This window comes from Heliconius melpomene, chromosome 21 (genome assembly GCF_056956725.1).
Source record: "Heliconius melpomene rosina isolate 202511_hmr_F chromosome 21, ASM5695672v1, whole genome shotgun sequence".
NCBI lineage: Eukaryota > Metazoa > Arthropoda > Insecta > Lepidoptera > Nymphalidae > Heliconius > Heliconius melpomene.
The window spans coordinates 8379165-8395921 of record NC_140409.1 but is presented as its reverse complement, the minus strand read 5'-3'; the positions used below and the strand labels follow the sequence as shown (position 1 = coordinate 8395921).

At 32.3% G+C, this 16757-nt stretch overlaps 2 protein-coding genes and 1 long non-coding RNA gene across 4 annotated transcripts; 1 reads left to right on the top strand and 2 right to left on the bottom strand.

The window, feature by feature from the left end:
• Positions 1-1611: 1611 nt before the first annotated feature.
• Spg7 (SPG7 matrix AAA peptidase subunit, paraplegin) lies at positions 1612-10799 on the bottom strand. Of its 2 annotated transcripts, none has more exons than XM_085205914.1 (15): positions 10504-10799; positions 10160-10309; positions 9895-10029; positions 9406-9543; positions 8884-8977; positions 8310-8443; positions 7169-7333; positions 6542-6693; positions 5633-5849; positions 4527-4660; positions 4189-4325; positions 3513-3715; positions 2914-3033; positions 2236-2421; positions 1612-1877 (listed from the first exon to the last, which is right to left on the bottom strand). In XM_085205914.1, exons 1-15 carry the CDS (start codon positions 10681-10683, stop codon positions 1677-1679), a joined length of 2346 nt encoding a protein of 781 aa, XP_085062040.1. In that variant the 5' UTR covers positions 10684-10799; the 3' UTR covers positions 1612-1676. The 2 variants fall into 2 exon arrangements, with proteins under 2 accessions (XP_085062040.1, XP_085062039.1); XM_085205913.1 differs by having other exon boundaries at positions 10160-10312; positions 10504-10798.
• Positions 10800-13026: 2227 nt separating this feature from the next.
• Positions 13027-14969, top strand: LOC146527132 (uncharacterized). Its single transcript, XR_014879292.1, has 2 exons — positions 13027-13475; positions 13967-14969. It is a non-coding gene; the product is annotated as an uncharacterized LOC146527132 (long non-coding RNA).
• ND-MNLL (NADH dehydrogenase (ubiquinone) MNLL subunit) lies at positions 14656-15579 on the bottom strand. The gene is made up of 2 exons (XM_085206257.1): positions 15420-15579; positions 14656-15016 (listed from the first exon to the last, which is right to left on the bottom strand). Exon 2 carries the CDS (start codon positions 14885-14887, stop codon positions 14714-14716), a length of 174 nt encoding a protein of 57 aa, XP_085062383.1. The 5' UTR covers positions 14888-15016; positions 15420-15579; the 3' UTR covers positions 14656-14713.
• Positions 15580-16757: the final 1178 nt, after the last annotated feature.

Sequence of the window (16757 nt, the reverse complement as noted above, 5' to 3'; positions counted from 1 at the left end):
TCGATGAACGCCGGTTGCACGCACGAGGGAGCATGACTTTTGTATCCCCCGCCAGAGCAGAGATAAAAAATATATTACAATTTATATTTGAATTAACTAGTTAGTGTAAATAAATTTATTTTTTTCGAAAAACCAATTAAAATTCTTTGTATTATACAAAATAATGTATTGAATTGAATTATTACTCAGGGATAATAATTCAATTCAATATATTAAAGTATGCAATTTTTCATCAATGTTTTCTTATGACGTTATCACGTAAAGTTATCGTCCGTAAACCGACTTTGCTGACAGCCAGTTGATTGTTTATTAGGTAAGTACTTTATTCAATATGAGATATGGGGGGGATGAGGACGTCTACATGGGGCACAATGGAGTAGTTTTAACTTTAGTCCCTCTACAAAAACGGACTTAAAAGAACTAACAAGCTAAAAGGACAAAGAAGTGTTCAAATAAAAAAAATGAGCGGTTAAATAAAAGCTCAAAAAAAGTAAGACAAGTACTTAACAAACTCACTTTCACATTGAAAACGTAGACGAGGACACACTATGTAGATGAATAATACTTATTTAAAATCTTCAGAGCACTGGTTAATTTGTTATCTATGTAGGTATACCTCGGGAATATCACTGTCTGCAACGGAAATGAGGAAATCCAATCCACTAATGTCCAAAATTCGGTACCCCACACTGCCCCTACCCCCCCTATTTAGTTATTAAATATACACCCTATAATTTAATAACTAACCAAAGGTAACTAGTTTGTATAAATGAATATTTTTGTTTTCTTATTGCTAATTTCTCTTAACGTCCTTGATATGCTCTCCCCATGCAAAAATAGCATAAGGCATTTTTAGCTAGTTTGCGAATTAAGGTATCGAAATTTAGAAATTCTGTGAAAACCAACAAATACCAATAGTAAACTAAAAAAATTTTATAAAATAAATGTGTATTAGAAAAAATTCATCGCAAGCAGAATATGCAAACTTAAAAGCAAAAATGTTTAAATTCGCTAAAATCAAAAAGTTAAAAGCATATTTTGCATCTAAGTATAAATCTCTTCCTATATTCTTCACGCTGTATCCCGCACATACCAGTGTCGACAGAGAGAACAGAGAGAGCCTAGTGTTATGACACCAGTTTCCGCCGAATTCTGGAGATATTGCTTGTTAAGTGGCGGAACTAACTCTGGGCTTTGCCTCGACAACAGAGCGAAGAAATAATTATTCAAAAACTAAGAAGTATCTTGTTGTGTAAAAAAACATGTCCAAATTTTATAAAACTTATCACCAACTATGTGTCAAATACAAATTATAACAACAATTCATTCGCAATGCTCAAATATTTTTTTGCCACTTAAATACAAACCATTATATATCATTAAAAATACAAATAATATCATAACAGTAATATAATAAGTATAAAAAGACATGACGCAGTAGTGCAGCGTATGATTGTAAACGCGACGGCTGTGAGTTCGATTCCCAGTCACGGAAATGGATTATTGTCATTTCTTCGCTCTAGCATGCAAAGCGCGTCGCTCCACACACAATATCTCGAAAATTGGGCTACTCAAAGATTATATTTAAAGGTATAAAAATAAAACAAAGCATAACAACTGATTCTATATTTCTATATTATATTTTCATATACGTATCTGTATGTACTATATTACACTTAAAAGCCAGGTTCGGGCTTTGCCGAAGGGGCACCAGCAGTTCCAGAATCTTCAGGAGTCGCGGCATTCTCCATAGACCTCAAATCCGTCTCGAACTCCACGGGATCTATAAACTTTTTACCAGGATATGGCGGTGGCCCTAATATAGCTTCGACATCTTTATAGTTTAATGTTTCCTTTTTGAGTAATTCCTCGGCTAGCTGGAATATAATAATATTTTTTTTATATTTATTCTTGGCATTATTTCATTAATTATCAAATTATTTTTGTGTTATATATTTTTAATAAAAAAACCTTTTTTTATAGTGGGCGGTGGGTGGATAACGGATTGTGTTTACACTTCCCTTCCCTTTGTTTACTGTGATATTCGAAATATATATGAAAAAATCTATTATTGGGGATATTTATTAATGCAATAGAACCCAAAACAATGATATTCATTTTTTTTTGTCTTTTTGCTTTTCATATTTTGATTTCCTTACAAACAAGACAGTCTCGAAATCTGTCAATGCGAGATACAGTGTGAAGCCGAGATAAAAATAAAAAAGCCGTGCTTACAGTCTTAAGTTTATCCTGGTTTTGTCTCAAAAGTTCCTCAGTACGATAATATGCCTTCGCTATCAATTTCTTGGCTTCCATATCTATTAAATTCTTTAAAGCTTTACTGAAAGGACTTTTCTCTCTGTCTTTGATGTCCGGAAATGATACTAGACCCACTGTCGGCGACATGCCGTATATACGTACCTGTTTAATTATAAAGATAATAATAATAATCATTATATAAAAAATAAATAAAATATTGTATATAATAATAACTTTATATTTTATTTTGGTAATATGAACGTGAATTAAAGTACTGTTGCAGTAAATATATGTTTATATTAAATAAACTACTACCTTCGACTGTAAACGAGGTCAGTGGCGGTCGTGTTGTGTTCGTGTTCGAACCCCAATCGTGGGAATGAATTATTTTCATTTCCCCGCTTTGGTGACAACACAAAGCGCGTTGAGCTCCGCCAGTCAACACAAAATGTCTCTAAAATTGGGGGAATAGTGAGGAACAGTGTCTATAACACTAGGTTCTCCCTACCTACTCCCTACTTACTATATGTGAGATACAGCATGAAGCTAATAAAAATTAACAAATTGTCATACTTTGTTTTGATAAATTACAACATAAAAATAATTAATAAACGAGAATTTCTTAAATCTATTTGTAATAAGCTTTTGTATAACCTGTGCATAGGCAATTTTGGTGACCTTTTCCAAGTCATTTTGAGCACCACTGGTAATGGAGTTAAAAGTGACCGCCTCCGCCGCCCGACCGCCCAGCGCCATACACATGCGGTCGAACAACTGATACAATTCGAAAATATATAGTTAATGAATGTGTAAATTAAAAAAAATAAGAAAATGTTGTGGGCCTGATTGTCACTCTCACTCTCTGATTCTGAGTGAAATATATTGAGGTATTCTAATATCTGCTTAGAGAAAGCGGGCAGCAAGCTCGAACTTAAGTTGGACGGACGGTCCGTCCGTCGTGGCGCAGGGGCACAACCATATGACTGTAAATGCGACGGTTGGGGGTTGGATGCCCACTCGGGCGAATGAAATATTTAATATTTTCATTTCTTCACTCTGGTAACGGAACAAAAGCGTTCCGTTACTCAACACGTAATGCCTCGAGAATTCAGTAGAAAGTGGGGAACGAATGTGTCTTAATTAGCAACGGAGTGTTTTAGCACGACATCCCCAGTTTCCCTCCGCCAATCTTGCTATACTGTGAAGCTAAAAAAACTGAAATAATATCGAAAACACAAATCTTATGAACTTACCTGTTCCTTCGAATACAGCTTTTGATCAGACGTGGTATATTGTGCGAAACCCAGTGCTTTATTAGTCCTAGGCACTATAGTCACTTTGAGGAGTGCGTCCGTATGCTCTAACAGCCATCCGACCAAGGCATGGCCGGACTCGTGGTATGCGACTATCTTTTTTTCCGCTGGCGACATCGCGTGACTACGTTTTTCTGTACCACCTGTTAATTCATGTGTACAACTAAATAGTATATCAATTTAATATATATTTATTAAAATGATTTAAAGATTTGGGCCTTATCGGTGTGGAAGATGGGAGTTGCATACAAAAATGCATTTATGAGTTTGTTCAGATAAATGAAGCAGTGTCCCGTACAATTTTTTTTTTGGTTGTGAACCAAAACAGTATCTAATATTTATTTTCCATAGACCACCGTAGCGCAACGGCACAGTCTGGCTGTAAGCGTGACCGTTGTGGGGTCGATCGCCACCGAGAGAATATATTATTTTTATTTCCACTCTCATAACACAATAAAGCCTAAAGCCTTACGGTTACGATTTGCCACACAACAAGCAATATCTCGAAAATTGAGCGAACTGGGGAACGTGGTATACTAATATGTACTGGGTTAATCTACCTACCTATGGGATAGAAGAAACTATAAAATAAGCAAATAAATCGTTATTTTCTTACCGACAACTCTCTCAACGGCGTACTCGAGGTCAGCTGCTTTCACTATAGTCTGTTTGTATCGCGCGGCATGCAACGCCGCCTCGTTGCACACGTTCGCTATATCCGCGCCGCTGAACCCCGGCGTTAGGTAGGCCAAACTAAAAAATACATGGCATTATTATTTTTTTCATATTTAAAGTGCAAATAAGGTCGTATCGGGCCAATAACATTGATAAAAATTACATTAGAATAAATTAGTACGATGACCAGTTACGGTTATTGTTGAAAAAAAAAAATACAACCTCGAGTTAAAGTGGTAAAAGTTCTTTAAATATTGGAGGTATATAAAGGATATTCACCGTTTCACATAATATTTGGGTAGCTTCTCCAGCACGATATTTTTGAGATGCCTTTCGAATATTTCTTCGCGTTCTTGTAGCGTAGGAAGATCTATTAGAATGTGCCTGTCGAATCTACCAGGTCGTAATAGTGCCTGTTTTGGATAAATAAGGATAAAAAAATATTAATGAAACAAATTTGTTACACTTTTAAAATTTAAAATCAGCTTCACGCTGTATCCCGCACACAGAGGGAACCTAGTGTTAAAACACTGTATTCCCCATTTTCCGCTGATTTCTAGCATTGCGTGTTGAGGGGTGGAATTCAACGCCGCGCTTACCCTCGACAACAGAGCGAAGAAATGAAAATAAAAATTTAAATAAATAATTAATTTAATTAAAATATTTATTTTCATTTCCTCGAGTGAGGATCGAGCCCACAAGCAGTCGATTTTACATTTAAACTTTAAAAACGAAAAATTTAAACCTACTGTTAAAACGATGATATTTGTATTTTTAAATATAACTTCAGAGAAAAACGTCAGAATAAAAGAACATGGATAAGATCCTTAGTGCCCAATAAAAACACAGCATTACAACCTTTTATAAAGCCACTGATCTAGGCCAAGCAAGGGATGCACCTACACTATATATGAATACTCACAAAATGCAAAGCTGATACATCAATATTAATCGTGCATAATACAAAACCAAGTGTAATTTCCCTAGTAATGTGTCTTATCTAGTACATCAGTCTTATACTTTTTTGGAAAACATAAAAATTGTAACGTAACGACATTTATATGTTTTCCAAAAAAGTATTTTTCTTTCCTAAGTGTGGAATTACACTTTAAATAAGTAAAAAATACATTAAGCTTATTCATAAAGAGTATTGACCGAGTTCACTAGTGAGGGGCCATTTATAAATTACACCCATGTTAAGTGGGTGGAGATGGAGGGCGCGATAGCAGAGGAGTTCTAAATGCTGTAACATTACATTTCAAAATGTAATATACAAACATAATTTCGGGACTATCGTTTTAATTTTATAAGCAAGCAATAATGATGTGATAATGATTTACTTCGTGCAACGTAATACGTGATTGAGCGGAACCAGCGAGATGTACCTTGTCGAGCACGTCAGCCCTGTTGGTGGAGGCCAGCACGACGACACCCTCACGGCTCCGCATGCCATCCATCTCGACCAGCAGCTGGTTGAGGGTCTGCTCGCTCTCACCACCTCCAGGACCGCGCGCCGCTGCCGACCGCGCGCGCCCTATCGCGTCCATCTCGTCTATGTAGATGATGCACGGGGCGCGCGTGCTCGCCTCCTTAAACAGATCCCTGCAGACAGTTTTTATTATTTTTAAATAAAGAAGTATGTAGACACTGCAGCATTTGGCGCTCCGTTCTCTCTGACTACCCCGCTAGAGATAAAGTAACTAAGTATTAAAACTAAGTATTATTTTTAACTTTAAATTGTAACCCGCATATAGCAGAATAGCAGAATAGAAGACTCACGCGTGGGGATCCAACTCACCGTTACAATAGAGCGACAACGACATCAATAGTCGAGGTTATTAATATGAATCCCACAACCATGTTATTTATAATCAAATATTACAAAACAGAGAAATTCCAAAATATCATTAAACATTCATTATTGTATTATATTGCTTAGTGGTCATACAAAGACCTCTTTCAATAAATTCCTAATACATTAAATATTTAGACTTTTACAAATGTGTATATTATAACAATACCGAATGTTGATGATAATTTATTAAAAATAAAAATAAAAAGTATAAACATATTATAAAAAAGTATAAAATAACTAATGAATTTAAATGCCTTTGCCTGTATCTTCTCATGAGCTCAACCATTTGAACGGGCTTTTTTCAAGTCAAAATTGCACATTTGTTTTGGTTATTTTGTTTTCCATTTTTTTTTTTATCTTTTATGACATGTCCAAGTGAATGTTAAGCATTTTTATGGAATAAAGATATTTTGACTTTGACTTTGACTAAAAATCATACCTTACTCTAGCAGCACCTAATCCCCCAATCATTTCAATGAACTCCGAACCATTCATAGACAGAAATGGTACATTGGCCTCAGTGGCCACCGCTTTGGCTAACAAGGTTTTGCCACAACCAGGCGGACCTAACAGTAAAGCTCCTTTCGGTACCTGTAAAATGAAATTCAGGTTTAAGATATTTTTTTTAGCTTCACAATGTATCTCCCACATATCAGGGTAGGCAGAGGGTACCTGGGAGTGTTCTCACGTTCCCTCTGCCTAGGTGGCGCGTTGTTACTAGGATGTGCCTCTAAACGTGACGGATGTGGGTTCAATTCCTTCTTGGAGGGATGAAACATTTAATATCTTCATCTCCTCGCCCCGGTAATAAGGCGCTGCCTTCATTTTCGCCATTCGACACCTAATGCATATTATGCATATTATGCATACTATGTGCTGGATATAAAGCGTGAAGCTATAAAAATCAATATAATAAAACCCCAAATCATGTTTTTTTTTATTTGTGTTTTTGTCTGTTTGTCTATATAAACAAATAATTGTCTAGTTCAAGCTGACCAAGCCGAATGCTGGTCACTAGTCTATAAATTAATTTAAATAATTATTTGAGTTGTTAATTTAGTTTTACCTTCGCTCCCAAACTCTTATAATGTTCAGGACGCTTCAGGTAGTCCACAAACTCCATAACTTCAACTTTGGCCTCCTTCAGGCCGGCGACATCCTCAAATTTAACCCCTTTCCCTTGACCACTCATCGAGTCAACAAGTGTAAATTTAGCACGCCTTAATTGACTCTGAAAAATTGTTAAATAGTTGTTGAATTGATGAACGTTACAGTATTTCAGTATGTATTCGAAGACTTTGTGATGCTAGTATGATAGTTATGGATTCGAGCCCCATTCCGGTTATTGTTTTTTTTTCATTCCTGCACTCTAATAGACAAAGAGTCACTACTCAAAGCATTGCCTCGAAAAACGAGAAAGAGGAGAACGTATTGCATTCTAATTTAAATTTGTAAGAAAAACTACACATTAAAATATTATTATTATATTACAAGTTGTGTAAAACAAGTTTTAGTACAAATACTATTATCACAATGTAATATAAAATAGAAAAACTGATAAATAGGAAAATATCATCGATATTTAAGAATAATTAAATAATCATTCATTTTTATATTTAAGAATTCATCAACCTATAAAAAACATTTCTACTCAATAAGTTTGAGGCCAATCGTGGCGCCGGGACACAAGGTGTGACTGTAAAATCGACTAGTTGTGGGTTCGATCCCCCACTCAAGAAAACGAATTATTTATTGCAATTTATATTTTCATTTCTTCGCTCTGGCGTCGAGGCAAAACGCAGCTTTGTCTTCCGCCATTAAAAATGAAATGCCTCCAGAATTCGGCGGTAACTGGGGAACTGAGTGTTTTATCACTAGGTTCCCTCTGCCTAACCTGCTATTTGCGAGATACAGTGTGAAGCTGATTTAATTTGATATTGTTTTGTGAAATGTGGAGATTACTTGTAATTAGAGACCCAAGAAATAGTTTAAAAAAATACAGTTTAAAAGCCATTGTGGGGCAGTAGGACAGTATCTGACTGTAAATGCTACCATTTTTGGTTCAAACTCACTCTGAATTAAATATTTTTGTAATTTTAAACATAAAAAATAAAGTGTCTAAGACTTTTTAGCTAAGTACTAAGTAAAAAGATAATAAGTAATAACTAAAAAGAAATAAAAATAAATTAATAAAATAGTTTACTTACAAATCCACCTAAATTGATATTCATTTTCATAGATTTTGTTGAATACAGGAAAGATAATATAACTGCAGCTATAAGTAGAGTTGTAAAGATCTTGCCAGCGACACTGCCATTCCTGTCATATATTACACGGACTCCTAAAATAACACACAATAATATTAAAATAAAAATTGATAATTATTTTCTAGTATGTTTATTGACTTTCCAGTTTGATTAAAGTATTGAAAAATTTTATTTTATAAACTTTAATAAATGTAGCAAACGATGGGTAAATTCAATAATAGTACAAATGATAAGAATAAGATTTCAGTGACTGCTTCATAAAAATAAATGACATAATATTATATACCTAATATATCATTATAAATACTATAAAATGTTCGTATAATATTCTCCTAATTATGAAAAATAGTATAAAAAGTAGTCATTTTAGAATTGTATATAAATTTTAAGTAATACAAACAAACAACATATACAAAATTTATATAAAATGTATTTTGCTAAATATATATATATTAAAAGTATGTATCATTTTTATACTAGAATAGTTTATAATGTAGAACAATGGCATTATCACCTTCTTTAACTCCAAGGTTTTGTTCAGTTTCACGAAGTTTTTCCTCAAATCTATGGATGTCACCCACATTCATGTGGTAAACTCGGTGTGGTGCCTATAATATTTAATTATTTAACATAAGAAACTTAGATGAATAAAAATATTTTTTTAATTACTTATATTTATTTCCACTTCATTTCAGTTCTTCACAGTGTAAAAGCATTTCAATTGTTCAAATCATATGCCTATATTATGATAAAAACTTTTTTTAGGTACCCTGCACATAGCCAGAAGCCAAATACTCCATATTTACGGCCAATTTTTGGGACATAGCATATTTTGTGGTCAAGTTATTGTCACTTGTTATCAGAGTAAGGTAATAAAAATAATTAATTCTCCCTTGTGGGAATATAACTCCCAACCACCACTTTTACAGTTTTATGGTGGTGCTGAACCACAACACCCCTTTAATCTCTAATCTTCTGATTTGAGATTTTTACAACATATAATTATATATAAACTATACATTTCATTGATTCCTACCTTTTTTCCTTTAATGATGGCTCCTTCATATAAAATAATAGTAACAATTTCTAGGTCTGGTCGTACAATAATCTTTTCCACTTCTCCTTTCGACAACATTGAGTATACAAATTCATTCCAAGATACATATCGAATGAGCTACATAGATATAATTTTTTATATTAAATTAAAACATATAAATAGAGACTGGAGAATATTAAGTTATACAAAATAAAAAGCTAAGGCATAGAGTAGGAATTAAGTATTAAAACACTCCTTTCTGTACTTTTAACTCAATTTTTGAGACATTGCAAGTTCAGTGGTGGGATTTAGTAGTAGTGTATTTTACCAGAGCCAGGAAATTTAAATAATTCATTGCCACAAGTAGAAATCGAACACACTACTATCTCATTTTAATTCATATGTTGTGCTGCTGTGCCACAACTGCCCCACCTTTAATATGAATTAATAAGCTTTACATTATAATAATAAAGGAAATATTTTTATTACCTCACTCTGTGTATTATCCCCAGGAACTAGGAGTGAACTAAGGATTATTAAAGTAAAAGTAGTCAACATCCAAAATGCTACTTTTATAAAGAGTGATGGTAAATTTGGCTCATCATTCTTATCCTTTTTTTTATCCTGAAAAAAAGACCAATTTTTAAAAAAAGTAAATTGGTAATAAATATAAAAACATCTTGTTTCACTTACTGAAATGTATATAAAATAATATGAATTATAAAGGATACAACAGAAAATAATGTCTTTTTACCTTATCTTTGTCATTTTCTTCTTTATAATTGTGGGAACTTGTGTGTATATTTTTACTATTTCTACTACATAATAGTGACCTTATACCTGGTAAATGAGACCTCTCTAATAAATTGGAAACTGCTTTGTATTCAGCATTGAAGTGTTGTAACTGCTATGAAAGTAAATAAATATATAATGTTCTTTACATTTTCTATATATTATTATAATTTTATTTTAAAATTGATAAAATTAATATTTTATAATATATATGCTTTAAGGAAATTATCTCGACGATACTTTATACTAATTCATTACGCAATAATATTAGATAGAAAAAAATACTTTCTTTCAAAGAATACTTACAGGATTCCTGGATTTTTTGGTTAAACTGTGTAACACGGAAAGTGATCGACAAATATTTAAAAAGTTGTAATCGCAATGTTTACTAATATTGTTTTCAAAGCAACCATTTCTTAAATTTAATCGTGCATTCGAATGGATCTTTGAAGCTGACAACGTCGTTAAACGTTTTATTGACAACATTATAATATATACAAACTATTACTTGTTTGATATTATTAATATTTATAAAATTATTAGAAAATATGATAAGGTTGCAATTTTACCATTCTTTGACATATCTAAAATAACTTATGACATTTTGCTATAGACTTTGCAATACTCGATAAGCATCGATGTATCGAACTTATTCATCGATGCTTACTTACGAGATAATATTTTCTCATATTATTTCTTTTGATTTGATACACTATGTTTTTTCAAGTATCTACATTATAAGTAAGAGATAGTTAATTATCACGTCCATAATACTGTGAGTATTACTTTTAAATATTATTAAATAACAATGAAATTTTAGGAGTTCTCCTAAAATTTTAACTATAAAATGTATTTTTTAAGACCAGCGCGTAAAAGAAATTATAATGTACAATTATTGTGTATAGTAGCTTCTATGAACTGCTCCTATTTATTAAAAAAAAATGGAATTCACTAAAAATGTATTGATACGGACAATGACAATTAGTATATTCTATAGTAATTGTCATTGTCCGTATTGATTAGGAATTTCTAAAAAAATATTTAATAAGCATCTGAAAGAAAATTATATATATATGTAAAGAAAAAACAATGATATATATATAAAGAATTGAAATTAAATACTTACTTACTTAGTAATGAATAATTTTAACTCGATATCTCCAAAGGTTCCTAAGATAAAAACTCTTGACAGACAGTCAGGCAGACGGACAACATAATTATCTTATAAGAGTTCCTTTTTTTTCTTAAAAGGTACGGAACATTTGTAAGAAAAATATTATATCTTCGAATTTAAATAACATGAAAAAAATGGAATGTAGGACAACAAAGGACTGTTATATTCAAAAAATAAAATATTATATTTTATATTTTTTAACATATCTAATATTAAATTGCGAATATAATCCTTATATTAAATTGCTATGCTAATAAACTCTTTGAACTTTAAACGCACTTTATCTCTTCTCTATATATAATAAAACAGTAAAAATATGTTGTCTGTACATTTCGTATTTTTAACTGAAATGGATAAAGGGACACTTAAAAAGAATAATAGAAAGCGATAATATATTTTTTTATTTCTTGTCTGTTTGTCTGTCTATCTGTCTGTATGTATGGTCACGCTTCTTCGAAAGTACTCAACCGATTTTTTAATTTTTATTTATTTATTTATTTATTTATTTATTTATTTGTAAAAGGTTCACCAGCAGTTGTTACAATTATACTTATAATACTGACACATGCAATACAAAAAAAAGAACTTAATTATACAACTATATAAAGGTAAACACAGCATGCAATCACATAATTGTTTTACTTAAATCTAATGTTTATTAAAATAAATAATTAACTTGTATGCAGTTTAAGTGCTAGCCACTAAGCAGTTGATGGAACTTATTTGAGATTTTTCAAGATATTATTGTGAAATTTATTTATCGAATCATAAAATACATCCGTAACCATACTATAGTCGTTTAGAAGTTTGCTCAAACGAGGAATTGCTGAATTTGAACCGAGTACAGTGCGACAAAATGGGATAGATAGTAGTGCAATTTTTAGAATTTTACTTGAAAGTTTCACCAATTGCTTTGTTTTAATTTAACTCAACTTAACATCTAAAGTTTATTTCATCATTAAAAAAAGTTATCGGCTTTTAAATGAACACAAGGCATGAGTTGGCCAGCAAATACGAGTATATAGCAATCCAGACCGCTAGTATTACTATATACTAACTAGCTAGAGCTTCGGCTGCGGCACCCCTGGGGCGACATTGGCCGCAGTTTCGATAATCTGCGTGGTAGGAGTCAGGGTCAGCCTAATAACTTGCCGATGCTTAGTACCTACTTTTGAGACATTTCTTATATCTATATATATAAAAGGACTTGTCCCCACTGACTGAGGTAAGACGCACGCACAGTCAACAGCCGATGGTAGAAACGTGAAATTTGGACGTTGAGGTTTTGACTTCCATGCTCTTTGCTTTGTTCTATATTATCGCGTGTGGGCTTAGTAACATCGCTGTGTAAAGGCTTACTAGGCTCACTTTCGCTAAGCAAGTATGCTACCTTTACCACACATTTATGAGCCATCACTTTATTGCCTCTCTTGGTAACTTGTTAATTTCTCTGGGGTAACAAAACGCGTTACCCAATGTTCGTAAAATGCCTTTGCTACAGTATCTGCTATGATATCTTACGTGGGAACTGCTTCTGCCTATCTCGTGAATCTATCGATCATCATAATGCAGTATCTGTATGCATCTGGACTGGTGGATATTGGACCTGTTATATCGATATGAACTTGCTGAAAACAATCTACAGGTTGAAACTGTTCCAAGTTTGATACTGTATGTTTTAACACTTTCGATCATTGACATTGTACATACTTACTTAAGACTTCGCCCATGTTCTCACGTCTCTATTTAAACCTGGCCAAAAATACCTATCGCTAATAAGTCTCTTAGTAGTTCGTATATACCTGGAGGGTTAAGATTATGTACAGTATCAAATGTAATACGCTGAAATTACTTTGTTAGTAATGGTTTTGCACGTTTTGTTTATACTTTAGAAACAACCGACTTGTTGGAAACTGGAAATATAATACCGAACTGTAGTTGTTATGATTATTTAGCATTTTAGCTATCTGTTTCCTGTGATATCGCTAGTTCTGAGTAACCTATAACTGTGGGAAATTGGATGTCTGATGTGGTCTGTCTTCTATTAAGTAAATATGGAAAGTAAACTATCGCTAAGTAAATTGGTAAAAGTTCCCTATCGTAAGTAAGTATGTGGTGTACCTATTTTCTTTGGGTTTCCGTTAATCGCTTATAGTAAAATACTAACGATTATAGACTAAAATTTATCTGTTCAAATTCTTTGACTGCTCTTTCTGTCTAGTGTCCACTCGGTTTTTAAAAAGTTTTACAGCATTGATAATATAAAAATTGTTCTTCATCAAATGTTTCATCTAGTAGTCTTAGTACCTAATAATGCAAAAGATGTTATAGAATAGCCCTAATTGACAAATAAAAATTATTGATAATTTACAAATAAAAATTATTGATAAAATATGGCATCATGGTAAAATTAACTTAGTATCAAGACATTTATTCTCCGTTTTTCACGCAAATTAAGTATTGCGTTTGCAGCTCAACACCACCTTTTGTTTCAATGGAATGAGGAAACAAAAAATAGACTAATATTATTGTAAATTCTATTTCCACACATGTGAATATAAGTGAATAGAATTTATTTTTATTTCTCTATTCCAGGATTCCTGATAACAAGTGTTAAATGGAACTAGCATGGCAAGGGTCCTAACATTCACACAAATAAAGTCACAAACAGCATTTATAGTGATAAATATAATACTGTATTATAATTATATAATATTAAAGAATAGTGACTTTATAAAATTATTTAAATAGACTATACTATAAAGACAACTTTAAAATTTTAAAAAGTAAGTCCCGCTGAGTTTCTTGCGCCGGTTCTTCTCAGGTCTGAGGCATTAACTTTTGTGAAAGGTGGTAAATTATTTGATGTTCACAATATGAAGCTTTTCACTTCTTATTTTGAATAAAAATATTTCAATTTGAATTAAGACAATAAAATAATAAATAAGTCGGCTTCATGCTGTATCCCGAACACAGCAGGGTAGGCAGAGAGTACCTAGTGTTAAGATACTCCATTCCCCACTTTCTGCCGAGTTCTAGAGGCATTGCATGTTGAGTGGCAGAACTCAACACCACACTTTGCCTCAATAATAATAGAATGACATTTAATTTATATTAAGCTGCGACATCTGAATAAAATAAAAAAAATGATTTAATTTAATTATATGATTCAGACATGTCAACTGGATGTACGACACAATATTAAATTTTATTTATAGTTGCCATTGTCTTTATACTAGTGTATTATTTAAAAGTTTTTAGGAAAACAGAATTGAAACATAACATACTGTTAACTAAATTTAATAAATTTCAAATTCAATAATTAAACCACTACATAATGGTTCAGGGCCAAGACGGTGGATCACCCTCCTTTACTCTTCCTCCGAAAAGCATTGATTTATCTCTAAAACTTGTCATTCTCAGAGTTTCCTGGTCATCAAGATACTTTCCAATGAAAAATCCAGTCATAGGGACACCAAACCAAATAAAACGAGGAGTAATTCCAAATATGGCCATTTTTACTTTTTTTGTTCCTTTTTCCACTTTTTAGTGTGATTCCAATCAGCCCAAATGAGTGTTACTGCTAATGTTGGAAAAGTTATGCTCACCAAGTTCCTGCGAAGGAACTGTCCAATCGCCATTAAACTGAAATAAGTCAAACCATGTCTAAAATTATTATAGACAAGTCACTTAAGTATGTCTATTATAAAAAACATTTTTTCAAGCGAGGTTACAAATAATAATATATGGTTCCTACGATTGCTGTTATATAATGGACCAAGAACTAGTACCTAGAAAAACAATCATTAAATATATCTAAATATATCAACATATTCCCGGAAAATAAATAGTATAGTCGTTTTTAATAAAGAAATAAATATATTTTGCTTTTCAACTACGTAATAATAAAAAAATAAAACATAAATATTAATCGTATGAAAATACAAAAAATGTACTACTTCAAAAGTAATAATGTTAAATTCAATATACTTTTATTAGATTTCAAAAATATTACATAACTAATTATATTTAAGAAAAAGTTACTAACCTAACAGTATATTATAGTCTTCAATTTTTATCTTTTATTCTCTGATCCGTCACAAGTTACAGACTGCATAAATTCTTGCACGTTTAGCCTTTAGCTCAATATCGATACTCGATTAAATTGTTACGATTCGGACGATTATTCTTTAGTCCTCAAAAAATAATGTCAGAACATCGACTATCTATAATAGGCTATCATGTATTAAAATTTAAAAAATAAAACATTCTACTCATTTGATGTTATAGATAAATACCAATTCGTTTGAATGGCGATAACTAGGTTTTGTTTTCTTCATTTCACATACTCGTTCCACGTTGTTTATTATATGACGTTATTCATGGCACGTACAAGCGAGGGACAAGATTGTGGGCTCGATTCCCAAATGAAATATTTAATATTTTCATTTCCTCGATTTTATATCAAGGCAAAGCGCGGCGTTGAGTTCCGCGACTAAAACACGTGTAGCAGAGTAGACAGAGTGCCTGGAGGCATTCCTCCAGGCACTCTGTCTACTCTGCTCGCCTGTCTGTACAGCGATAACAATAATAATAGCAATACTTTCTTCTCTATTTTTAATAGTTAAAACAAAACTTTTTTGAACACACATTTTAGCCTAAGATTTTAGCAACGCATCTAACGCTCAACAATACGACAGACAAACAGGTTTGGGGGCCCTGAGATTTCCATCTAAACTGTATTCGGGATTTTTAGAATTAATTGAGCTTTATCAGCTTTGTCAGATTTTATCTAGAGAAGAGAAGAGAGGGATTTTTATTATACAGGTGGGCCGATATTTTAAAAATCATAGAAAAAAACTACAAGGCTTAGGAAAGATAATTTTTATAAATTAAACACATGGGAATTTTATTTTTTTTTTAAATACATCACTGAGATGTATACTATCCAAACGTACACTCTCCTCGAATCTGAACCTCAAATTCGTAAAAACTCACTCGCACATCGCTCGTCGGATAGCGGACATTTCTTCGTCGAACCCGTAGACTCAAACTTATTAACTTAAAATTAAGTATTTGCGGGGAAAAAACCCATAAAAAGCAGCCGCTAATTTCATTTTGGGCAATAAATCGGGACGTTTTGCAACACTAACTCAACTATTTAAAAAAAAAATCAATCAACTCTTTCTTTATAGTCAAAATAATGATAATTCGATGATAATAATTAAATCAATTCATAAAAATGTCCGATTATTCATCAATATTTTCTTATGACGTTATCACGTAAAATTATCCGTCCCTAAACCGATTTTACAAACATCCAGTTTTTTTAATTAAAACATTTCCATTTCTTTTCTTAGTAATGCCGTCATATAGATTGTTATAA

Excerpts from the sequence above, each read along its gene's own strand:
- Spg7 (XM_085205913.1), bottom strand. The coding sequence starts at position 10,683 with ATGTTGTCAATAAAACGTTTAACGACGTTGTCAGCTTCAAAGATCCAT. Across the intron at positions 3,716-4,188 it reads CGCCGTTGAGAGAGTTGTCG|GTGGTACAGAAAAACGTAGT; the intron begins GTAAGAAAATAA and ends ATGAATTAACAG. Across the intron at positions 1,878-2,235 it reads ACCAGGATAAACTTAAGACT|CTAGCCGAGGAATTACTCAA; the intron begins GTAAGCACGGCT and ends ATTATATTCCAG.
- ND-MNLL (XM_085206257.1), bottom strand. The coding sequence starts at position 14,887 with ATGGCCATATTTGGAATTACTCCTCGTTTTATTTGGTTTGGTGTCCCT.